Here is a 27026-nt window from a genome sequence, read left to right on the forward strand (position 1 = left end):
GTTGGTAAAATTTCTATTTTGAGACCAGTTCTGTATAAAACCATTGTTACATCTTTTTGCACTGAAAATTCCTTGTGTGTTTGAAAATGGATGTTTGATACGCTTATTCTAAAAATATTCTCAATTGAACCCCTAAAATGAAAATCAAACTTTCAAGCGAGAAAATAAAAAGAGGCAAGAGAGCAAACAAAAGGGGTTTGTGAGGAGAGGTGCAGGTAGAATAGTCTTGAGACTTTCGTCGCTGGGATCATTTTTATCAAGGTGTCTACTCCCCAAATAGGACATGTCATACATGTTCTACAAAATCCGTTATTCAATCCACTTTTCTCACTGATGCATTCTTAAAGAACAAAGGAACGAACATTTTAAAAACACCCCTCTCCAATTCTTATGTTTCAGGAGAAAAGAACACCAGCAGTCTTCCCCAATGGCGTTACCAAACGCTAGTAAACTCGATAGATATCCGATTTTAGCTCTCATAGTCCAATATTCGAACTATACCTTTCAAAAACGAGTTCATCACATAAATGTTTCAATGCCAGTATCTCAAACTATACCTTTCAAAAACGAGTTCATCACATAAATGTTTCAATGCCAGTATCTCAAACTATATTCATGATATACAACCTGATTACAGGGCAGAATTAGAAAAAACACACATCTTTATCACCCATTCCCATTCACTAGACGACACCCTGTCATCAACCACTAGTGCCCACAGGTGCCCAACAGTCACTATGAAATGAATTGAAACGATTATATATGCTTACATTGTTGGATACTCCAATCAAAGAACCAGGGGTCAGACGAAAAATGCACCGGCGTGGACTTGGCAATGGATTCCATAGTAATGATATTTAACTGCACCCCAATGCTTCATGTGACTGAAAAATATTACAGCAAGGTGCTTGTACCATGGGCAAAGAACTTAAAACCTATAGCTTGGTCTAGCTGGTTGGAGCTCACAAACCAAACTCTGATAGTAGATATGATCAGAGGAAAAACTGTCACCATATTAGCCCTAGAATTTGTGATTGTTCACTGCATCATATACCTAATCTTTGCCTGTGTAAGCATGAAGAAACTTTGCCAAGGAGACTGGCAACCTTCTAATTAACAACCCCTTTAACTTCTTCAAATGGACGGATAGCAACTCCATTACTCTATCAAGTTCCTCTTCATATTGCTCATATACAAAGAACACAGTGAATGCCAAGACAAGTGCTGCATGTTAAACCAACAAGGTTAAAAGAACAACACAAGGCAGAGACTACTCAAACACTTCAAAAGATTGGAACATGCAATGTCCTTACCTACGCCAACAACTGCAGAGAAGGAAAATGAGAGGAGCAACTTCAGAACATACAGACACACTACCACCTGTATTTAGTAAGAAAAAATTTCTTAGATAAAGTTTAAGCAAATTGAAATTGAAATTGAAATTGAAAGAGAAAAGGCTGGGCTGCCAAGTGCTGAAGGCATATCACATATAGGTCACACCATCTGAGGGGCAAGCATGCATACTTCTTTCTATGCCATAATTGATGACCTTATGTGTGCCAGTAATTAGTACAACAAATGTAACTACACAAACCATAATAGTGGTACTTACACTTATCACGGAAACAGTATTGTGTATAGCATAAAATCCTACAAAATAGTGCTAATCAAGTTCATGGAGAACTTTTTGACAGACTTAGTATCACTTTTAGTGGTTTGCTTCATGAGCCTTGCTCCTGTAGGAGACTTTATATCCTAAGTATTACTAGGTGCCCAAATGTACTAGCATGCTATTTCCAGTTCAAAAATTAAATAAGGGGAAAAGATATTTTGAGAATCAAATTCCTTTCCATTCCTTTCCCAAAAGAATGTGGGTATTTCTACCGAGTAATCATGTATAAGTGACTGAAAAAGTATGCCAGAGAGGGAAGGCTGCCCATATATAAATTAAGGTCACAGTCAAATACTGTACCATGACTGAACCCACCAGGTCCACCCATTACCACCCCCAAGTAAGAGTAAGACACAAAGAATGACAGGAACTGTGACTCCCTGAAAGCATATCAAACTGTATATCTTGCTAAACTTCCAGTTCTACATCAATCCCTACCAATAATCAGACCAGAATTATGCATAGGGAAAAAAAAGTTGCTAAGCAAGAAATAAACTCCTAATCTAAGATAAGAATGACAGGCAGATCATAACAATCTCACACTAATTTTGAATTTATGACACACTACTTACCTTGAAGAAAGTATTCCAATCACCTCCTCGGGAAAATGACTTTAATGTGAGAGCCCATCTATTCCATAAGGATGCTAGTGGTGCAAATGCATCTCTAATCATTGTTTCCGAGATCTCAAAATCTGAAGAAGACAATCTTTGGATGGGGAAGCCAAACCTGGAGCAGAAACCTCAAAGTCAAGATGCCTGAAAGAAGAAGAGTTCCTTGTAACTAAATTATTTTAACCAGGATGGAGGAACTGAAAAGTTCAGATCTCCAGCATTATACCAAAAAGCATTGTTTTGTTTCAAGGATCATTGTACAATGCTGACTAGGGCTGTTGTTCCTGATCTCCTGGCTTTAAACCAACTGTGCTTACACTAGTTAACGTTTGACATGATTTACTTTAAAAAAAATTTCCAAATTTTTTCAAATACATAATATATTTGGAGATTTTTTACTGTCAGAGCCTCTATAATCTAAGAAAGGACATCCATGGCTGAGGAAGAGTTCATAACTGACAGAAGTGGTAATCTCATGACTCTCATCTAACGACAGACCATTTATTTAGTAACATATGGACTCATGCAGGAATAAAGTTGAAAGTAAAGGTACCTACATTGTTGATGGTAGAAAGCCATAACAAAAAAGGATTACTGATGATAGCAGCATAAGCTTTGCCGTGGAGGAAATAAAACTTCTTCCAGAAAGTAGGTACCAATAAAAAAGCAGTACCAATGAAAGAAAATAAGTGAATGTTTTCTTCTCATCTCTCCACAAAAGTATGTCAGCAACTGCAATAAAAAAGATAGAGAGAGAGAGAGAGAGAATAACATTATAAAAGAATTCAACGTTATTTATAAAAAAAAGAATTTGATATACTGCATTGCAAGACAGACCATTGGCTTCTTAAGAAAGACTGAATTTCTCAATTCCCACCTCCTCTCCATTTTCATAAACATGGCACAGAACATTGTGATAACAGCATTTGCTTCATTCTTTTCCAAGTTTTACAAATGCAAAACTAGATCTTAAAAGACTTCAGATAATATCTGTTACCCCACAAAAAAATAAATAAAAAAAGAAGGAAAAAAGAGTGATGTAAACTGTATCCAGGGGTTCCATAGGGCCTAGGGTTACTTCACCAAACCCTACAGCCCCTAAGTTGATCCAGTGGTATTTTGGTAATTTTGCAATTTTTCCTGTCCTAGGTCTTGGTCCCATTGAGTCCCACTAAGTGTTAGGACCCTAGATCTATTTTTATTTTCTTATTTGGATAACTATTTTTTGTTTTATTGAAGAGTCCTTGCCTAGGTGTGATTCCTAGTTTGTGTCAGAATCCCCTAATTTGAGTCTACCTTTTATTATGACTCTGTATCTGCTCTTAGAATCCTAAATGGATATCTATAGAGTAAGTTATGATAGAGTTTTTTTTTTTTATGTGAGAACTGTTAGTCAAGTCAGTCATAATTAGAATAAGAGTCAGTTTTAAGTCAATTAGGTTTCCTAGTCTAAGTCTTAGTTTGTTTCTTTTCGAGCGGAATACAAGTTGTGGGCAAGCCTTGGGGTGACGGCTTTGAGAAGTGTTCTTCAACCATTGTCTTGAAGCCCCAGTGAATTCCAGTAGCAATTCAATAAACCCAGCAATCTTCTCCTACTCCTAAGTGCAACCCCGCCCCTCCACATTCCAGCCACCTTCTCCCTCTCCCCTAGCCCATGCAAGCACTGCAATCCTTCTCCTTACTTGCGGCAGCAGCTATCCCCCTCCCTTTAAAACTCTTAGATCCCCAACCCCTAAACACCCCCCCTTCTCCCTTCTAGTTGGATCGCACCTATCCCCTTACCCTCTCCCTATCCCTGGATCCTCCATTAGGTTTTAGAATTTTCTGCAATTAATCTTACACCACTAGAAAACCTAAATCCTAGCTTTTAGATTTGATTAATTTCTTCTAGTATTTTTCTTTAGTTTAAGTTTGTGGTGTATAAAAAAACTTCTCTAAGACAAACATGGAATATTTTTAGGGCAGTAGAACTTTGCACTCTTCATTTGTTGTCTCAGGGTATAAGAAACTTAAGGGTCGAATTAGCTCTTGAAGAAAATACATTTAGTTTCCTGAGAAAGCTACTCATGGCTGTAAAAGTGATGTGTACATGCATTTGCTGCTTTGGCCATAAAGCAGCTCTAATGGCCAAGACCTTTGGCCATCTTCAGTTTCAAGGAGTCTAGACCTAATGAAAAAGAAGCTGTGTGCCAAGATCCAAGAATTAGCAGAGCATCTGCTTTTACATATGGCTTCAAGAAGATAACAGTTCTCACTGACTTTATTGTCCAACTCCCATTTGTCAATCACTGCATGTCCTTCTTCCGGCAGAGGGAAATGAAGAACAAAAAGGTTCTTCAGGGGTGTTATGGTACAACCATAGATCCATATCCATATCGTCCAACTATCTTGCCTCTCTCGACTCTACCTCTGCCCACCTGGCTGGTTTTCATCTTTTGGCTGAATTTTGAGAAGTGCTCAAATCTCTCATTAACACTCCATTTAGCTCAACTCATCTACAACAACTAATCAAGAAGCAAGGTGAGTATATTCATTTCTTTTCCTTTTTTCCCCAAAAACTGTGTTCTACACTAGGTGTTGGCTTTGGATTATATGTATATATTGCCTGATCTACATTTTCATGGAAACAAAAATATTTCTTTTATTGATTTATTTTTAATTTTTTCTGAATTAACAAATATATTTTGAAAGAATTGAAAATTAAAATATCATGAAAAATACTCATGTTTCAAAAATGTTTGTAACATATGTTAAGACTCCAATGGAAGGGCTACAACCTCATGTATTCATTGTCTCATTGACTTAATGATCTCACTCTTATACTCTTGTGGTGTAACTTATAAGTGCACCGACATTGTAATATGGAATAATGGACAACTGAACATGATTGATGTGTTATTTCAACCTTTATGTTTTCATTTATATCAAGTAATGGTTTGTGTATTTCATGTTTTATAATTTTGCATGTTCATTCCTTTAGCATATTGGGTTCAAAGTTATGATCGAGTTGGAACTCATATATAAACTTGTTTTCTCATGAATCTAAGGCCGCCATTTTGCTTAGAAGGGCTAATATAGGCTGAATACCCAATTTCAGCCCCAAACTGAGCCCTAGAACCCACTGAAATGGGCCCTCAAGTTCACTTGAGTTGAGCCTGGAAAAAACAATACCACATTGTAGCCGAGATCTCGGTTTTTTGGTTGGCTGAGATCTGGGTTGAGACCAAGATCTCAAACTGTGAATACTCAAGGAGTCAAGTATTGGATTTGGGCAGCATATAATAACTGGTTTTAAGAGACATACAACAGAGACTTATAGGTGCTGATGATAGGTTTTCTATCATGGTATGACCGTATCAAATCTCGTCAGAACACTATGGGGGTCAATGATTATTAAGAGAAAGGTTACCAATATCAAACAAATGGAAAGATACAATGATAAAAATATTATGGGGATAATAATCAAGAAAGATAAATGTTATGTTTGTATTATTCCAACAATTTTGCAGCCACTTCTCACTTCTGTCCCATATAGCATGCTTTATTGAAATTTGACCAATGAGGTGGGTGAAAGCCCTTTATAGGAAGGATTCAAATGAGTTTCAATCAAATGACTAGCCAACTGCAAGTTCACAATCTTGTGAACGATTTTAGCCTTTTCATTTTTTTCTTTTTTCAAAGAGCTAGAAAATTAAGTGCAAAATATTTTTCTAAAAAAGCAGCATACTCCAGACAATTAATAATATTTACAAACAAGTGGAACAAATACAAGGAAAATGAAGTTCTTCCTAACAGGAGTATAGAATGGTATGGCGCTGGCTAGATTAACCTAGAAAACAGGTACAAAACTATCGCTAATGGTCTTAGAAATGGCTGTAGTGGCTCAAATAGATAATAGCTTCAAAAGATGAAAATTAATTTATTTCTATGATTTAATAAAAGAAATAGAACAAAGAAAAGATAATAATGTTACGTGGAATTAGATGCCTGACCATATTGAAAGTATAGAAAAAGTTCTGGGAGATAGATAACAAACGTCTATAATAAGAAGCATATGGGCTAACGCAAAGTTAAGTACCACCCGGACTGCAATTATTTTATGAAGCTACAATTGGATGAGGGCCCAGTCCAATATATGCCCATAAGGTATTATATGCTTTAAATATAAAATAGCTCATGATTATGCTTATGCTTATGTTTATGTTATGGATGTTAATGATTGTTCTATAATTTATGAGTGAATTGTTACTCATGATAATGTGATCAAGATTTTAAAGCAATTATGTTATATGAATAGCTGTAGGATTGTTGGGCTGACAGCCTGGACACGAAAAGACAGGTAGCTGCAGGATCATTTACAATCACATTATCTTGAGGTGTGAATCATTGCAGAACCATTTTAAAGTTTAACAAAAATGGAATCAAAATATAACCTTTTCCGCTTCCTAGCAGTCTATCAGCCTTTGATGGTTCTCTGAAGTCACGGTATATTGCGGAATGTGATTCCTCTGTCAAGTGAAAGAATGACTCAACTGTTAATGCAATCCCTTCCTGTATATTGAAAGATCGGTAATTAGACAGATGAAAAAAAGAAAAAAAGCGAAACACTTCAACATCTGATGGTGCAAATGATAATTAAACTATACAGTTAACTAAAACAATAACAACCTAGCCTCATCCAACTAAATGAGATCGACCACATGAATCCTTTCAGAACAAAGTAGGGAAAACTTATGGATGTATGATTTACAAAAGAAATAAATAAATGAGATAAGAAAATTGGAAAATGGAAATAAAAAATGAAAGTAGAAGGAAATAGGATTGTCCAGGAAATCAGGAAAATTTCAGATTTCGGTTACTTCGTGTCAACAATGTGGATCCTTGCCCTTCAGTGGCTGTATATGAGGTCATATTCAGAACAAGACTCAAACAGTGCATGTCCTTCACAACCTCAGCCAAAGTTAGTTAGGACCTTGCCCCTAGCTCTTTCAGATACTTCAATCAGAATCAGAACACTCCTTACTGATGTGACCCCAGGCCTCCATTGCACATGGCCGAACCACTGACATTGTCAGAGCTTGTATCATCTGCAACACAGAGCGAACTTAGCTAAAGCACCATACCTATACATTGTCACCACATCTTCATAGAGATCTCTAGCTATCTTTATATAAATACTCAACACCCTTCTCTTCGTGAGTATTTGAGCTAGTAAAACCCTAGGAACTTTGTCATAGGTTTTCTCCAAATCAATAAAGACCATATGGAGATCTTTCTTGTTAGCTCTTTATCTTTACATAAAGCATCTTTATCATCAATTGTGGATCTACCTGTCATATAACCAAATTTATTCTTAGAGATATGAGCTCTCTTCTCAAACAAGCTTCAGTAACCTTCTTCCGAAGCTTCATAGTATGACTCACTAATTTTATGCTTTAATAACTATTCCAGCTTTGGACATCAACCTGAAAATAGAAACTACAATGCTTATCCTCTTATTATCTTTGTTAACCAATAAACCCCAAATATCACATTTCTATTGGATCTTATCTGGACTTAGTGTGTGCCCACCTTTGTCTTTTAAAAGGTTTCTTTAACTTCGCAACAGCAATCTTTTGAATATAACATCAGGATGTGGTTAATTGATGAATAAAATAAACCGCTTTGGTCATATTCAAACCAACTCCATTTAAAAGTCCGCAGATATACTCTTGCCATCTCCTTATAGTGTCAACTTTTACTAACTCTCTCCCATCCTCCCCTTTATACATCTCAGTTGATCAAAATCTCTATTTTTCCCTTGTCACATTTTGGTTACAAAATAAAAAACTTTTCCCCCTCTCTTCGTGTTTAGACTAATATGGAGCTTGTCAAATTTCCTAGGCCTAGAATATTGATTGCATATTGATACATGCACCATTGGTTCGAGACTAAGCATGCCAAAAGATGCCCCGCAGAACTTGAAGCCAGCTCTTCTGTGAGATAGGAAATATCTTCCAGCATGCTGTTTTACGCCTAACTTGTCTTACCTGCACCTTCCAACATTGTTTTAAGTCAAAAGAAGTGGAAGGAGTCTATCCCTATCAGACTCTTATTCCTTTTATTTGCTGGGGGCAGCATAGGAAATAGGGGTCAGGACTAAGGACATGAAATCAGATCGTTCTTTTTTCTTTTTTTTTTTTGATTGGGTAAAGACATTAAATCAGATCTAATCTTAGATAACCACAATGTTCAAGTTTTCACTGAAATTTAGAGAAATATTGTGGTTTCACATGATAAGGTTCTCACCAATGTTTGGTTTTGGTTAAAAAGAAAGAAAGTTTCAATATAAAATGTATAGTTTCAAATAAAGTGGGGGTTATACTGGTTTTAACTCTTAAGATTTGTAGAAACTTGGGTCTCTCTCTCTCTCTCTCTCTCTCTCACACACACACACATGATTTTCTCCTCAAATCGCTCCCATAGAAGGACAGAACAAGTTACTGGGCTGTAGTGGAACGCATCAAAAGCAACAATTTGTTGTATTGTGGAAGTTTAGTGCAAGATCCAAAGTTGTGTGGAATAAGCCATATTAAAGGATATGTGCAGAAGCATTCAACATATAGTAACAAAACTATGGCCTGAAGCCAAACAACCATTTTCATTTTGACTGCTATCCTTTTACAATGTAAGGGTTCAACCATGTTCAGAAGACCTAACCACCATTTTCATTTTGACTGTTATCCTTTTACAATGCAAGGGTTCAACTATGTTTAGAAGAACTAAATATTTTCTTCTTAACTGTTATCATTTTACAATGTAAGGGTTCAACTATGTTTAGAAGACCTAAATAGGGTTTCCTAAAATTTTCAGAACCTAGTGGCGATTTGAGCTTCAAAATAATCCACAACAAAAAATGATGTAACCCCCAAATTGAGGGCCACTAGTCAGGATCCTTAGGTTGAATTCAGAAGTAAATGAGGGCTTTAACTCCATGCTATTAGGTTTTCTAGCGCAATTCAGAGGTGGATAGCAACTGACTAGGGCTATTTACACCCTGCGGGGATAGAGGAATTTGACTTTTAAACCCTGCATCGGTTTCTAAAGGTCTAGGGGGCTTTAGGGTTGAAGGGGAATAAGTATAGGGTTTGGCCAACAGGTTTAGGGTTAGAGTTTTGATAAAATCAAACCTGAATTTTTCTGTATTAATGTTCAGATTCAATTCCAAAATTCTAGGGTTTAACTAATTACAGTTTCCTCAATTCTAGGGTTTCTAAAGGGGAAGCTAGGGTTACAGATGGGATCGAAGGTAGGGAGGGGGAGGGGATGATGATCCTAAAGTAGAATTGGGTGGAATTGAGGGGTTTATAAAGTGTGATTGAAAACTAAGATTAGGGTTTCTTGGGCTTTAAGAGAAATGAGAAAAGTATGTATTACAGGGGTTTAGTGGAAGGGATAGGGTGATGGGAATCAAGTGTGGGTGAGGGGAAGGGGAGGCGGTCCTAAGAGAGTAGGGAATTAGAAGTTATAGAAGTAGGGTTTTGGGAAAATTTCTGGAAGTCCTATGCTGCTGCAAGTAGAAAGAAGAAGAAGAAGAAGAACTAGAAAAAGGCGGCTGGGGAATAGAAGGCACTAGGGAAACAGGTAGGGAGGGGTAGAGAGAGGCTGCCACAAGGGATGGGGGGAGGAGAAAGGGATCTTTGAAGAAATTAGGGTTAGGGGTAAGGCTACCTGTGGTCCTGTGGAAGAAGGAAGAAAAGGGAGGTTAAAGCTGGCGGGTAAGGTTTGTACTTACTTGCTGCAGATGAAGATGGGGCTTGAAGGCTTGAAGGCTTGAAGGTTTGTACACAATCACACGCCTTCCCTCCTAGGGAAAACCCACTACTCTCTCCAGTATCCTTCAATCACAATTTTTGTTAATCATCAAATTTCCTTGTTTACATATGAATGACCTATTTATAGCCTTTACATGAAGGGTTTCCTAATAGGAATCAACAAAAAAGTTCTATTCAGAATATAACTCATACTAGCACTATGACTCAACTAGGAAACCAATTAAAGAAAGAATTCTACTGAAAGGACTACTGAATAAATAATAACTGCATAATTTTAGAGAAACTCTTAACTTACGAAGGAATCCAATTTGAAATAGGATTCCAACTTGACTTTCCTACTTGGACTGGGACTCTAAACGAGGACTCAAGTAACAAAGAAAAAGTAAATTCGACCAAACCATAAGGGACTCAAAAGTCAAAAGGAGGTGGGTAAAATGACCAAATTGCCCCCATGTGGTTCGGCCCTCTTGTAAGGCCACAAGGTTTTGGATTGCTATTCCTTCCTTCTTTTACACTCACAGGGCTTCTTTAGAGGGAGGGGTCCATCTGGTTACATCAAAAAGTTCTAGAGTTTTCTGTTTGAGATCTTGATGAATTTGAACACGAAGCCTAGAGTAAACCTTGTGAAAACCTAGGGAGGTTTTCTCTTCTAGAGGCGGAGGTTTCTCTTCGAAGGGAGTAGAAGGAGTTTGGCGACCTAAAGAGGAGCGCCAAGACCAGCCGTGATCTAAAGAAGCGTCTTGCTTTAGGGATCTATAGCAGCTGTTGAGGCATAAGTTGGTGGTCCTCTGTCTCTGCATCTCTCCTCCTCCTCTCTGTTGTGGTAGTGTTGAGTGATTTTGGAGGCGGTGCGCCTGTGTCTCTCCGCCTCCTTCCGTTCTCACCTCTTGATTCTCCTTTCTTTCTCTCTGTTTCTCTTCTTCTCAATCTCATCTCCTCCCTGATTCTCTGCTTTTGCTTCCATCTTTTCCCTGCTTCTCATCTCCTCCCTACCCTGATTCTCCTTTCTTTCTCTCTGCTTCTCCTCCTCTCGATCTCATTTCCTCCCTATTTCTCTACTCTTGCTTCCATCTTCTCCCTGCTCCTCATCTCCTCCTTACCCTGATTCTCCTTTCTTTCTCTCTGCTTCTCCTCCTCTCGATCTCATCTCCTCCATGTTTCTCTACTCTTGCTTCCATCTTCTCCCTGCTCCTCATCTCCTCTTTACCCTTCTTCTCTCTGTCCGAAAAAAAAATAAAAAAAAATTGAAGAAAATAAAAGAAATGGGATTGGCCGTTTTAAGGTTTTGTCTATGGTCATTGTGGATTTCTGTTTTCAGTGGTCTCTCTAGTTTCGGGGAAAGCCATGAGGGCCACCTGTTGCTAATCTATCTAGTTCTATTTCAATCCCAAATATGGTCTCATCTCCTTCCTCTTCTCTCCTACTCTCTCCCTCTCCCCTTTTCTATTTCTAGTTTCAACTCCTTCGTTGAGGGTTCTAGTCCTTAATGGCATCTTTGGCGTCAGGGGAAGTCGTGAGGGCCATTATAGCTGTTTTCTCCGAATCAGGTTCATTCTCAGATCCCGATGTTTCTTTCACCCTTTGTTTCTCCTTCTCTTGCCCTCTCACCTTCCTGTTTCAAGGTTTCGTTTTGTTTGTCGAGGATTCAAGCCTTTGATGGTCTCTCTAGCTCTGGGGAAAGCCATGAGGGCCATCATTGTTGAACTCTCCGAACTATTTCCAACCCTAATATGTTCTCTTCATTTTCGTTTCTCTTGTGTTGCTTCCAGCTCTTTTCTCCCTTTGTTTCTCCTTCTCTTCCCTTCTTGTTTCTGGGCTTCGCTTCAATTTGTCGAGGGTTTAGCCATTGATGGCTTCTCAGGCTTTGGGGAAAAGCCATGAGGGCTATCGTTTTTGAACTCTCCAATTATTTTGGAGTCTAATCTGTTCTTTGTTCTTTATCTCAAATTTGTGTTGTTACCTTCCCTTGAGAATGTGATGCTGCAACGTAGGTCCATGTGCTTTGTTTCTAGGAAGGCTTCACTTATCTTTGATTGAACGGGAACTGCATCGGTTTAGCTGGGGGCCCTTCCATGGTTATTTTCTAGTTTGATTATATGGCTATGGGCCTCTTGTGCTATGTAACCAGTTTGCTATTATTGTTGCCCTTAAATAGTTATTTGGCTCGATGTTGCTTAGTTTACTTCTTAGTTTGGCTTTGAGCCACTTATGCTTGTGTAACTAGTTTGCGTTAATTGTTGCTCTTAGGTAATTGCTAGGCTCAGTGCCTCTTAGGTTGCTTGTTAGTTGGAGGCCTCTTTCTCACTTTGTTTGGGCTTTGTCCCTTGTGCTGTTGTATTTTCTTTTATTCTCTTTGGTAATGAATTATTTAGGTTCAAGCTCAATGAAACCCATCAAAACTTGGGAGTTTCAGAACTGAAGATTTAGTAGCCAAAAAGTAACACCAAAATGAACATGCATAATTCACCAATTTTAGCAAATAAATAGCAACACTTGGATAATATCACTTACCTCCCCTCTATTAACTTTCTTGGTTAAATTTAACCGTCAAAATATTTTCCTAAAACCCCAAACTACCCTTCGCTAATTTTTTAGTTTTAACCCTAAATTATCGTAATCACCCTAGCAGTTAAAATACGTAAATAATTATTAAAAACCAAAACACCACACTTAAAATTCAAATTATCTTTAATTATTAAAAGCCCAACATACCCTTTTGATAATTCAGTATTGAAATTGCATTTTGATATCAAGCAGTTTGTGTTTTTTTAGTTGTTTGATAAAATTAAAAAAAAAGGGTATGTTGGGGTTTTAATAATTAAAGATAATTTGGGTTTTAAGTATGATATTTTGGTTTTTTAACAATTATTTTAATTGAGGATAATTTAGTATTTTAGCTGTTAGGGTGATTAAGGTAATTTAGGGTTTAAATTAAAAAAATGTTTTCAGCCAAGGGTATTTTGGGTTTTAGAAAAATATTTAACGGTAAAAGTTAAATTTAACTGAGAAAGTTAACAAAGGGGAGGTGTTTGATATATTTGCTAGGTAAGAGGGGAGGTAAGTGATATTATCCAAGTAAGAGGGGGTGTAAGTGCTATTTGTCCAGCTAAAAGGGGTGGTAAGTGATATTTACCCTAAACTAAAGAAAAATAGGTCAAAAGTGAAACAAATAACTACAAAGTGCAGGCCAAGAGTGAAACTAAATAAGTACTAAGTGAACTTAAGGGTGTAATGAAGAGAAAGATTGAAAGCATAAATGGAAGAAAACTCACATCGAGGGAAACAATGGGTGAATATTCCAAATGCTTTTGAGCATTGCAGCACTTGAAAGTCCTTGTCCGTGAGAGTAATTGAAAAAGAGCTGGTATTGAATAAGCACTCCTTTTGTCCCCCATTATCTCAAGTGCCCACTTAATAAGCACAAGAACAGACCATACCATCCGAGAAGGAAGATGGATTGTTGGCCTACAAAAGCACATAAAAAAGAAAGTCAAACTCAAAATTTATCCAGCCAAAAGCAAAATAGGGGTAGCAGTATTCAATAATTTAATTAAATAACAGCCTCTAAATTTAAGGTAAACTATAACCACCGTGGTAATGTAGAATCATGAACCCCCTAGTTCTGTCCAATAGTATTTTTGGAGTGTCAACTTCAAGAACTACCCCACATAATCTTGTATGAAGAGTTTACCAAGTATGACAGCCTTGCGAACTCTTCTTCCACATGGTGTCGCCTGGGCATCCAAGGCTCTTCCTTGGTTCAAGGCGACAGCATGCCTTTTCAAGACTTCATGAGTTCGCACGGATTTATGTTTTATGTCATGTTTCATTTTTTTAATGAATGCACTAATATTATGTCATATGCTTTTTAATCATATGTTGGTTTTCTCATACTATGTCATCACTAACATAACTATATTATATAAAGTCATGTACTACATGCCTAGTGAATCTAGGCAGGCTTGTTGACTATGAACCTGTCCAATGCCTTCAGTCCCTAGTGGCCATGAGAACCATGTTATCTTAAAGATTTTCAATTGGTCATGGATAAGGAACTCATGAGTTGTTAACATGGCTCCTAGTGTTAGTACTTCCAAATTAGTATGGTCAAATTTTCATAAAAACATATTGCTGTTCATTCACAGGGTTCGCAGTAGTTGTTTACAAGGTTTTTAGTTTTTACTAGTGTGTCTTAGACCACAAATCAAGCGCTTGTTACAGTCTCCAATACTTTTCTAAATAGACATAAAGCAAGAAAGCTAGATGAGTGAGCTAAGTAAAAACTAACTCTAGCCAGTCTAGGAAATTATCCTAAACGGGAACAGACACCTTCAATGTAGAGTACAACTTTTCCTACTATACAATCTGGATTTCATTAGTCATGTCAGATAGCAATGATACAACTATTCAAATTTTAGTACAATGCTGACTTATCATATTTACCAAAATTACTAGCATCAGTAACAACATAACAGAATTACATTTGGGTTGGTGAAGCAGTTAAGAATGTCGAGATGGATTAAGTTGGCTTTAGAATACTTTTGTTTAGCCCATGGGTGGGTTCTATAAACATTAGGCCTTTTGTTTTGGGGTTTATTGGTGTAATGGGCCTAAGTTATAAGCCCATAAAGTGAGGGTAGTGCTAGTGCATGGGACTAGCAGTTAAAGTAAGTATTTAGTTAGATTAGGATACTTAATGGTGATTAGGATTTTTATTTTTTTAGTCAAATTAGGAATTTTAGTTCTAAATATATGCAATGCATCCCCAACCAATCAAAGACAATTTGTTTAATGAATATGACTTTTCTATATGAGCATTGGTGCTGTTTGACAGTGCATCCAGGATAGCTATCCCAATATCTGATTTCTTCACTCTTCTTTTCTTTTATTTCCCAAGAGCTCCTACTCTTCTAGCCCAAATACTTATCTTCTTCTAACATTTTGAATTGAAATCCAGGATACTGGCCCCTAGTTGATCCTATTTAATCTATGGCTACATCAGATGAAAGAAAAAATGTTCATATTTTTCAACTGGATAACCAGCAAAACATTACATTAAAAAAATAATTTTCTTCGGAAAAAACCATGAATTGCCTTTTGTCTTTTAAGAGAGCAAAATGAAATCCCAGTTCATTCTTTGCGACAGAATTAAAATCCTCAATAGATACAGTTTCAGGGATGTGATTATAACACAACTAGAATTGAGAATTTACTAACAAAGAAGTATGAAATAGCTGAGACAGACAAGTTAAAGGCTTAACTCAACATCTGGGTTCACATCTCGCTGGGCAGCACTGCATCTCACAGCTATTGGCATAAAACCAGATTTCATTCAAACCTTCCTAACTAAAAGAATTAACTACAAAGACTTTAGATAACTTTTGCAACTAACTAGAAAAATGCTTCTTAATTATTTTTGAACCTTCTACCATCTAGACAATGTTTCTCTAATTTTGTACAGAATCAATTACTTTTATTCCTTTATTTACTAAGAATTGACTGTAATAATTATGACTGGTTTTGGATGAACTGAAAAAATGCAGACCTGGTTGGTCTGGCCAAAACCAACTGATGCAACCTTACTCGAACAGGACTACTGCTTCAAGGATCTGTAGGGCTACATTTGAGTTCAAAGCCCAAAACTAGGGCTCTGGTTAGGGTTTATGGGTGGTTTAAATTGGTTCCTCATAATTGTATTCTAATTCCCTGGTTTGGGTTTGATTTGTTTCATGGGATTGTGATGGTTAACCTTGGTGTGTTGGGTCTTTCGTTGAGATGGGATAGATTTTAATTGGATGAAAACAACACTTGGGTATGTACAAACAACTTCAAAAGACTTGATCCAGACCTCTATGAAAGATATGTCATTTACCCATTCATCAGAGATGAATGTTTTTCACAAGGGGAGAATTGATGCAGTCCCAGTCCAAGACCAAATGGAGGGAGAAGGGAGCCACCTAGGGTTGTTGTCTTGTATTTTCAGACTTTGGTCTAATTGTTCTGGAGTGTAGGGAGAGTCTAGGATGAACAGTTTTGACCTGAAGGTTGAAGATGAAGTGCAATTTTGATGAAGAAGATGAAGTGCAGGAACTTTTCAGACATAGGGAAATAGAGTTTATTTAAGAAAATTACAGTAGGACTGGTTGGTGCAATCCTATAGGGAGAAGAAAGGAGGTTAAGGGGCTGAAGAATAGGGAGTCGCAGGGGTGGGGTTTAGCACGTGAACCCTGGGGTAATGCAACCAGACGAGAACAAAGAATCCGAAGACTAGGGTTTGGGTGCTTGCGGGGGCTAGGGGAAGGAGAAGGGGCTGGAAAGTTGTTGCTTGTAGTTGTCAGAGGGTTAGGGCTGGTTGTTCAGGCAGCTGTCAGGGAGAGCTAGGATGAACAGTTGACCTGAGGTTGACGATGAAGTGCATTTTGATGAGAGGTGGGGTGCAGGAACTTTTCAGACCTAGGGAAATTGAGCATTCAAGGAAATACAGTAGGGGTGGGGGAAGGCAACCGGTGAGAGTGGAGGGGGAAGGGGATGGGGGCTGCTGGACTTAATTGTTTACTGCTGGAACCCCTGAAGAAGACTGCCTGAATGCTTGTAAGTTCTGGAATGTGGAAGAAGAAACTGGAGTTGATGATAGAGGTGCTGATCCTTCAACAAACTCTACTCTACCATGGCTCCCTGAACAAGGAACCATGATCCTTAAACTCAAATTTTATTAAATAATCAGACTTGAAGAATTACAAAGAAACAAAAACTATTTATAGCCTATTAAAAGAACTACGCTCTAAGTGGGATTTCTTTACAGAATTAGGATCCCATCACATAATCTTGACCTCTGAAATAGAATCTAAATATCTAAAAGACACATGTTGAAAATAAAAGATTAGATAACTAAAAACTCTATCTAAGGAAGTTCACTTGAAAAAGAACTCCTTAGCACATTCAAGTATTCAACCACGGACTCAAGTTAAGAGCACGTTCAAGTATTCAACTACGGACTCAAGTTAAGAGCACGTTCAAGTATTCAACTACGAACTCAAGTTAAGAAGCATGACCAAATTGGACTCTAGGATAAAATCTAGAATTAATTCCAGCAATAAAATAAGGTTGAAAATGCCAAAATAACCCTCCTAGGGGGCCAGCCTAGAGAGGTGACTTGGAGCTATCAAGTGGACCCCAGTTAGGGTTTCAGCCAGGGATAAGACTCGTGGTGACATCAGGTATAATTGATATGTAATTTCTTTAATTAGAAGCATGTGTTTGATTGGAAGTTTAAGTCAGTCCTTATACATGTCAAACTATAGGACCTAGTAGTTGTTGAGTTTTAGCAGTATGGGGGGTGGAAATACAAGTTCAAATAGAAAACTCAGCCCCTAGCATGTGTAAATAAACCCATCCACTCAATGGGGAGAGGCACTTCTGAGTATTGAGTAATAAAGCTTCCCATTCGAGCACTGTGCGTGTTCTTGGATCTGTTAATTAATTTGGGATTCAAGTAGTAGGTCAGTTCTGACAATAAGTTTGAGAAAAATTCAACCTTAGGAATGTTCTAAGTGAAGTCCAGCTCAGATCCTTGACAGTGGCTGTAGGTGACAGGCTTTGTCCACCATCCGCAGATGCATTCCAGCTTCAGCCAGGCTCCAATAAAGGTCCTAAATAGGTATTTCCGGAAGCCTCCTTAACCCTTATCCCTACAGCTTTAGTTTTCAGATCTAAACCCTAGAAATCTGGTTCGCACTCTCTCCCACCAAAACCCAAATTCAATCCTAACTTCCTAACCTGTCCCCATTTAGCCCCATATTCTAGCCATCGATCCCTCATCCTTCTCAACTTTGAAACCAAATTCAGCCTAAACAGACTAACCAAACCCTAGATTTGCCCATCCTTGATCCTTGTTATTCTCAGTTTGTCACCCTCTTTCCCCTCCAAAATAAAGAAACCTGATATCTCCCAATCCACCCATACAAAATCATTGACACTTGAAGAGATTATTGAGATTATTCTAAGGAACAAAATCTGAAGTCCTTTCAAGCTTTATCTCATTGCTGTAAGTCCTCATTTCATCTCAAATCTACCCTATCTCAACGAAAGACCCAACTACCAAGGTTAACCATCATAATCCCATTAAACAAACCAAAGCCAAACCAGGGAATTAGAATATAATTATTAGGAACTAATTTCGGGAATCACTTGAATCACCCACACACGCTAATCAAAACCCTAGTTTTGGGACTGGAATTCAAGTCTAGCCCAAGAGATCCTTGAAGCAGCAGCCCTATTCGAGTAAGGCTGCATCATTAACTGAACCTGGTTCAGTTGAACTGGCACTCGTTCATTCAAGGAAACACAAACCTTGTTCTTTGCAACTGAAAGGACAAAAAATGCTCATAAAGCTAAGGGATGCTCCACATGAAATCATCTTCCTGGATCCACATGCAACCATGCTGCCAAGAATCCTTGCAATTGACAGGAAAGTGGGATAACTGCCTCCTTGCCCTCCTTATCAGCCATAGTTAACTAATTGATGATGACATCTTCAGTCTCTTCCTTGTCAGGTGAACCAATGATGTGCAGTAGATACACAATTATTGCTAATGGACATTTCAGGGGGCAACTTAAGCACATGGTCTACCCTCCTCAGCACCTTGAAGGGACCTGTTTACTAAGAGGGTGCATCAGTTGATTCAGTTCATCATGTCACCAAGCTGAAACTCAACAAATCAACCATAATGATGAGTTGCAGTCTCAGACACATATTTGCTCATTGAAATACGTCCCAAGTGATGTGCCATATGAGCTCATTATCCTTGGAGCTAACTCAAACATAAGAAGAGAGATGAGCCAAATTCACTGGCCTTTAAGATTGGAAAACAAGCATTATTTCAAAAGGTTTTTGACCCAAGGAACAATTTCAAATGAACATATTGGTTGCCAAGTATTCTCATGGTCTCATACAAGGCACCACAAGAGGTGGCCTAGACTTCAACAAAATTGTAGCTGATTCATCATCATCAGTAAAGTGTTTCAAAAATAACTCGTGAACTTTACATCATGGTCAATGACTCTGGTAGTCAACGTAGTTGAACCACTTCTTTGAAAAATACGACTTAAATATGGCTTGCCTCATACACACTCCTACTAGGAGCAAGGAGAGCCATATTCAATAATCTCTCCAACGCCACTTCTATGGAATCATGCTTCACTTGTAGTGGGTTAACCAAGTGTAAAGTTCATGCTGATGTGCAAGAACTGCACAAAAGATAAACGCAAGTGAGGCTTGAAGTAGAATGTTGAGTTTATCAAACAGATGTCACTGGATGGCCTGAAGAAGATACTTCCCCATTCATCTTCTCATCATCTTCTTACGTTGTGGCCTCTCTTCCATGTGGTTCCAGCTTTGGCTCATAATTGTACCACCACTCCCATACTGATTCCATGAGCTTGGAGCTGGCCAACTTCTACTTCCTAGCTTTGGAAAACTCAACCAATAAAAATAATCATCTAAGCAGCACATCATATAATCATAGAAATCTAGGATCATGTTTGTCATTGTACTCCTTTGACTTCATCTTTACCTAGTACATCGTTAATGTCATTGTAGAGCTCCTTGATCAAATATGACCTCACATTCTCCTAAAAAGCAGGTTTTGGCGGTGTGTTTATAAATGGTGCTTAAACTGTTAAACATACAATCAGTCTACTACTTCAACATATCAATTACTTGAGCTCTGGAGTCAAAGATTTGGTTTGGAGGATTAAAACTACCATCAACCATAGCTCTGATAGCTAATTAATGGTATCCTGGTTTATTTCTTGCAACAGAATCACAATCCTCAATACACATGATTGCAGGAAAGTGAAAATTTCAATTGATAAAGAGGGCCATGATTAAGGGTTCTCACCAACACCTAGGTTATCATCTCACCAACAAAAACAAGGAACCTCACCAGGCAACCAATAATTTCAGTAGGCTTCACTGCATCACACAGCACTTGGCATAAAACCAGAAATTTCATCCAACCCTTTTTAACTTAAATTATTACTTCTAAGACTTCGAATAACAGTAATACTAACTGACAAACTCCTGACATGCATAAATTACTTTAGCCTTCTACTAGTAGATAATGCTTCATAAGTCTGTTGCATTAGCTACCTTTGATTCTTCTTTGATTAAGACTTGGAATAGTTTGGGGGAAACAGGAAAAAAACCTGATCTGGTTGCCTAGCTCAAACCAACTTAACCTGGTTCCTTTGAACCAGAAGAGATTCACTAAGAAGCCATAGACTTGGTTCCTCCCTTCTTACAATGGTATGGTTGGAATAAAGCATATTTATATCAGAGCACCTCACATCTTTAGAAGAAACCTTAGTGGAAGGGAGTGGATTTTGTCCTCACATTGCATGCAATATAACAAGGAAAGAGCTTGCTGATTAGCAGAAGCATAGAACTGACAGAATGACAGTTTTATAAACAATGGAAAGGAACGCATATCAAAAGTCTAAACCATCGGTATCACACCAGCAGAGTGGGTTTAAGAATATCCAAGATGTACACGACACATGGAAATGGCAAGAAAATATTTAAAAATGATATATGAAAGTACAATATTAAACCATAAACACTATAAATAACATGTAAAATATATCATGTATAAAGGAGAATATAAAGTACAACAAGACAAGTCCTTCTAAATTTTGGTAAAAGAGATGAGTGCATTCAATTGGTTATATAGGAATGATAAGGTTTCTTAAAAGTACTAAATACTAACACCAATTCTTCAAAGGTACTTATCATTTATCAATACATTAAGATATGCCATGTATTGGTTAGTATCAATGGATGCAGAAATCTTGCCAACATTTACCCATCTAGCAGCTCAATTGGCAAATATATTTTCTGCACAACTAGGGCCTATCTTTTCAGGATAAACTTTTCTCTGGAACCTTATCAATTCCCCCACAGCCAACAGCCTTAGTAACCACAGCATTAGCTGATTGCATTTTCCCAATTGGCAAACCTGTCCCAGAATCACTCACATTATCCTAGTTGGTTATTTCAGAAAAATATCCAGCAGCAGAAGATAGTGCAGAAAAAACTGTAGAAAAGTTAATTAGCACCAACGGAGTTTGTAAGGATCATCCAAGTTCAATGGTCACCGTCTCTTTCATGTAAGACAAATGTTCATTAATAAAAGAGGGATATTCTTATATAATTACGCTTATAATAACTGGTGTCCCAAGTGATACTTCTCAAAGTCCAAAAAAACCATAAAATTTTCATTATAAGAATATTCATATAACCTAGATAGAAACTCCCATCTTCCCTCAAAAGTAACCATGAACATCATAAGATTTTTGGAGATTTGATTCATTGAGCATTATGCTTCCCTTTGGGAAAAAGAACAAAAAACACACACTCAGCATGGAAAGATAAGAATGCATATCTAACCTTTGATGTCCCAAGCCTTCCAATATAAGAGACATGAAATCCCAAGTTTTCATTGGTTGAAGATTAGTAATGAAAAATGCCTACAAAAAAAATTATTAAGTTAATATTTCCACAAGCATTTAGAAGTTATGAAGGACAAGCAATAAAAATCAAGTATAATTCCTAAGACAGTCGTAAGTGTTAGAGAGTACCTTTCCAGCAACAGATGACTCCCGAGAGCACAAAGCTTCTTCTGCAGCGATATGAGCTTGGGCAACATTCTCAACATAGGTGAAATCACACATATGTTTACCATTGCCTACAATAAACTGAAACGAGAACCTCTGTTACTTCATATAAACAAATTCTGAAAGGAATATATATTCATAGAACCAACAATGCAAACTTCAGAAGCCAAAGAGAGAATGGAACATGTTCTGAAGAAGAAATGCAAGAGAAATGAAAATTGAGAAATGTATGAAGCCTCAGTATAGCTCAGATGTATGTATTATAAAAAATAAAAAATAAAAAAAAAAAAAAAATAAAAGAAAGAAAGAAAGAAAGAAACTGGAACTAGATGAAGAATAAAAAATGCAGTTTTGGACAGGATACATTATTCTTCTTACTGCAATTATAAGATGATAGATGCAACAAAATGGAGGGGGGGGGGGGAAGGTAGTCAAGGGCATGAAGTATATAAAAATTGAAAATTTGTCTCCTACTCCAGTATTGGGAGTTCGACACTGGCAGGTCAAAAGGAAAACAAATATGGACAGAGAGGGTGACAATTTTGAAGAAAGAAGAAAAGCCATCCCTGGGAAGACCCACCAGACCTGCTGTAACATCAGAATCATTGTGACCACCATCATCACTCAAGATGGCCGTCCAGCTGTGGTAGAAGTCAGCCAGAAACCACACAGCTTTCCTATCATACATATAAATTATAATCCTCTGAATCCATCAACCATCAGCGAGGTCCCAAGCAACACAAATTACAAGCAATGAGTACCCTTAGAACTTAGAAGGGTACTCCACTGGGCTTAAACCGCTTCTGTTAAACTAATTCATTTGGTTTAAGTCAGCTTTGATCATTGTTAGTTTTCAGTAAGGTGCCCTCTGTCCCTAGTCAACGAAGGAGAATTGGCTATTGTAATCTTCCAAAACAGAGACCAGAGAATTATTAAACAGTCAGTATAGATTCGGGCTTAACCTAGCAGAGAAAAGCTGAGCATGCTAGTGCATAAAGCTTTTGGCAACCTAAGAGTCTTTTGTTTTTTCTTTTGGGATGAATAAGCTATCATTACCAAAAACCTAGAAGGGCATAGACGTATAAAGGGGGAAAAGGTGGGGGTGGGGGGAAGCAGCCTTTAACTTGGACGGAAAAGAAGTAAAACCTTAGATAATAACAATAAGAATGTTCCTAGGGCTCTCCGAAACAGGGGGATGGGGGAGCAACTAGAGCCTAGAAGAGACATCAAAGTATATGACTTTCCAAATAGAGTGCAAGGATCTAGAGCTGGAAGTCCATCTCCTAAAGTTTCGCTCCCCCCAAAGGTGTAGCATCAAAGGCCATCTTGCCAAAAATGTCACAAATAGGAGAGCCAAGGAAGGATTTCAGGAAAAATTACAAGTTGAATTATAGTAAGACACTACATAGAATTCTTTTAGTAAATATAAATAGGTAATTTATAGTTCTTTTTATTTTTGTGAAATCTGGTATTGCAAAACTTGTTCACCTGAATTGATGCAATTCAAAATCTAGACCATGTGTAACTCAACAGTCCTGCCACTTCAAAGTAAAAACCATGGTATTAGATCTTGCTCTCGAGGGCAATCTCGCCATTGAGAAAAAGCAAAATCATACTCTGAGATCTGGTATTTTTTCCTGACCAACTTATGGCCATCTCAGGGGTTTTAAGGGTCAAGGTGTGCTTAAATTTGGTATTTAGCCTATGTTAGGCCTTCCAAACACATTGTTGGACTTAGATTTGTGAAAAAACAACAAAAGTATGAGCTCTAACTCGACCCTAAGTTTGAAAACTAAATACTACAAGAATGAACAAGCAAGATTATAAAACATGAAATATAGAACCATTAGGACATATAAATAAAAAACAAGTGATAAGATACATCAAATAACTTAAACATCAATGGAATTCCATCCATATGACTACAATAGAACATCACATTCTTGACTCTCAAGAATACAACAATAAAATCATCATAAGTTCAATATAAATCATAAGTTCATAACAAAAGTGTTGGGTATGGCTCATGCTTCACATTTTGTTGCCAATGACCTCTCACCCCTAACTTCAGATCTACATCAATCTAACCATTAGATCTATCACACAATTTAGGGATATCATCCCCTCCAACCCTAGTGACTTTTGATTCTAATTTTAGCCCTAACAGACCAACCAAGCCATAGATTTGCCCATCCTTGTTATTGTCACCTTATTTACCCTTAAGAATCGAGAAACCTAATATCAACTAATCCACCCATCCAAAACCATTGACACCTGAAGAGAGTATTCTAAGGAATAAAATGTAAATTCCTTTCAAGTTTCATCCCATCCCCTTAGTTTTCCATCTCAAGGATTTATAAACCTCCCATCGGATGGCTAAGTATCCTTGATACCTTAAATATCCTTCAATCTTTAACCCTCAATTCCCATTAAAGAAGCAAAACCGCAAATAAGGAACTAGAGCACAACTATTACAAACCAATTCGGGAACCAACCACCCATACACCTGAACAAAATGTCACTTTAGGGCCTGGAATCCAAGTCTACCTATGGAGATCCTAGAAGCTACAAACCCATTCGAGTGAGGTGCATCATAGATGATCTAATGAAAGCACTTGAGGAGCACTCAACTGGTATGAAGGCTTTAAAAGGAAAGTAGGAAGTGAAGAACAGTGGAATTTAGATAGGGGAACACGGTATTGTGATATCAAAACTGATGCAAAGCTATAAAAATAAGCCAGTATCAAGCTCATGCAGGAGCCCTGGGAAAGCTATCCCCGACAATAATGTATGTTTGTATTGAACTGAACCATAAAATCCTTGTAGATAGCAGCTAATGACTAGGATGCAGCAATTGAATTCCAACTTCAATGACTCAAAAATAATATGCCAGCAATGAAGTGTCTAAATTTGCAATATATTTCATTACACAATAACATGAACTTCTACATAAAAAGCTACCCTTGTACAAAAACAAAGTGTATACTGTAAATAAAAGAACCAGACCTTAGCCCAGCCAGATTTTGCTCCTTTCAGAAAAACAGACATAAGATGTGTATCTCCAGGTCCAAAAACATTGCTAGGCCGTAATGCACATGTTAAAAGACCATCAGTAGTGTTTGCGTGCAACACTAGACCCTCTGCTTGAGCCTTTAACTCAGTTAATGTGTCCATAAACTGTACCATGGATCCACAACTCACACAAATCAGATATAAAAGCTATACGATGCCAAATGCACTACACTAAAGGTGACACAGGGGGGGGGGGGAATCTAATCTAAGATGGCATACCCTTGAAGGTAATGGCAGAGACTCATCCCCGTCAAAGATATCATGCATACCATCAAAAACAACATCAGCCGTACTGTTATAAATCAGCCTCTTAACTCTGGATTGTCTGCAAGCATCGATTACATTTCTTGTACCTAAATGAGTAGTTATCAGAAATATTAGATTCTTTTAGAAGGGGTGCCAACAACTCCTCTATAATGAAGATAATCCTTGCAATATAAACGCGTTAATACCTTGAACAACGATCATATACTGGTGATAGAAATCAGTGATTGGAATATCAGTTGCGCCCACATGAAATACCGCACATGAACCTTCAATAGCTGCAGATGAAGAGCACCATCCATACAATCAACCGCCAACAAAAAATTCTTAACAGAACGCGAAGGATCCAATTTCATTCTAAATGCATAGCCACAGCTAAAACTAAATAGCCTCTCCGGAATTAAAACTATAAAATGAGATAGTTAAACATCAAGTATATGTGCAAAACAGAACGGATCAGTATCTGAACTGAGAGTCAAACAGAAGAAGCGCATTGTTAGTTCCTCAGAAACCAAGTTCACCAATCACTGATCACCATGAAATGAATTTCAAGATACAATCTAAATGGATTTTTCAACCAAAAGTTCAAGAACACAGAAAAGGAAAGTCAAGAAACACTGTGGACTAGTCTAAAAAGAACATTGAAGAAAACTCACCTTTGATGATCTGAGACTTCTCGCGAAGATCGACTTGGAAATACGAAGCATGACCTGTCAAAATCGCTTCGGAAAGAATTGAATCTTCAACGAGATCAAGATTCAAAGATGAAGCAGAATCGGCGATCCGCACGATCCATTTCTTCGATTTTAAAAGCTTCAAGACTAGCGATCGTCCTATGAAGCTTCTGCCACCCAGAACCGCGCAGGTTCCAGGGTTTTCGTCGATATGACCTTCAAGCATCGCCATGCGAGAAGAGAAAAAAGAAATGTGTATTTACAGGCACATTTGGCGCCGAAACTGATGATACGTTTGGTTTCCTTAATTGGATTCTTTTTTACAATTTACGCAAGATATATAGGAAGACTTATGTTCTTAACTTTTTATTTTGTCTTTAATTTGGTAAAAAGTTCCATGTATGGCAGGTACACCATGCACGGTCATGCACATGATCACAGTTGGCATGACCCTTTTTGATGTACTCTAGCTCACCTACCAAAAAATCGCGGCAACAACCTCGTGGAGTTGCTTCGTTTGTTAAGACCAACATCTCATAGTATGTGATTAAGAGTTTGAATTCTCCAAAGATCAAAGGCAAAATCCGTCTTATATTTAAATTATATATGTAATAACCATGCATGATGATATAACCATTGATCTTTTTTTTTTTTTTGGTATGGAAACGATATTATTTCATTCAAAAGAAACAGAGGCTAACACTGAATCACGGTTACAAAGCTCCCGAATCCAGGAAGAGGATACTAGTCAAGAGGTCTTATCGAAACAGACCCTGGCCTCCTGTGCTAGAGTATGGGCAACCCCATTTAAGACTCTAGAAATAAGAGAAAAAAAGCAAGTAGAACAGCCCAAGGCTAGTTCTTTACAATCTTGAATTAACTCCATTACCTGGAAAGGCCCAAATAATTCATGACCCAACAACATCCTTTGGAGGCCTAGACAATCTGTTTTGATATCCACTTGCAGAAAATCATTAACTAGTGTCCATCGAAGTGCTTCTCTGACTACAATGGTCTTCCCTTCCATTGTCGATGAGGCAAATTTAGGTTCCGACACTGCCACAACCACCATTCCTTTCTGTATTCCGATAAAACCAATACCCCCAAGTCCGGTGTTGTCATCAAATGCAGCATCACAAAAAATTGTAAGTGTCTCAAATTGTAAGTTACCAACCTCTCCTTCTTCTATATTCTGATTCCTATCAGCCGAGCCACCATTACCTTGTATCATCCAAAATTCATG

The 27026-nt window shown here is 37.7% G+C and overlaps 1 protein-coding gene across 2 annotated transcripts; it reads right to left on the bottom strand.

Annotated features, from left to right (window-relative positions):
• Positions 1-425: 425 nt before the first annotated feature.
• Positions 426-26077, bottom strand: LOC149022109 (3-beta hydroxysteroid dehydrogenase/isomerase family protein). 2 transcript variants are annotated; one of them, XM_089150287.1, is made up of 12 exons: positions 25766-26077; positions 25298-25387; positions 25065-25198; positions 24780-24950; positions 21738-21854; positions 21547-21626; positions 13373-13565; positions 6720-6837; positions 2844-3018; positions 2245-2401; positions 1314-1380; positions 426-1224 (listed from the first exon to the last, which is right to left on the bottom strand). In XM_089150287.1, the coding sequence occupies exons 1-12, from the start codon at positions 26013-26015 to the stop codon at positions 1055-1057; spliced, it is 1722 nt and encodes a 573-aa protein (XP_089006413.1). In that variant the 5' UTR covers positions 26016-26077; the 3' UTR covers positions 426-1054. The 2 variants fall into 2 exon arrangements, with proteins under 2 accessions (XP_089006413.1, XP_089006414.1); XM_089150288.1 differs by lacking the exons at positions 426-1224; positions 1314-1380 and having other exon boundaries at positions 2251-2430.
• Positions 26078-27026: the final 949 nt, after the last annotated feature.

Source organism: Hakea prostrata, chromosome 3, assembly GCF_041222555.1.
Source record: "Hakea prostrata isolate BN-2017 chromosome 3, UWA_Hpros_2, whole genome shotgun sequence".
Taxonomy (NCBI): domain Eukaryota; kingdom Viridiplantae; phylum Streptophyta; class Magnoliopsida; order Proteales; family Proteaceae; genus Hakea; species Hakea prostrata.

Bases quoted from the DNA above. Each gene is read 5' to 3' on its own strand.
- LOC149022109 (XM_089150287.1), bottom strand. From the start codon at position 26,015: ATGGCGATGCTTGAAGGTCATATCGACGAAAACCCTGGAACCTGCGCG. The intron at 25,388-25,765 runs GTGAGTTTTCTT...CTTCATCTGCAG, and splicing joins GAAGTCTCAGATCATCAAAG to CTATTGAAGGTTCATGTGCG. The intron at 24,951-25,064 runs GTATGCCATCTT...TCCATGGTACAG, and splicing joins CTCTGCCATTACCTTCAAGG to TTTATGGACACATTAACTGA.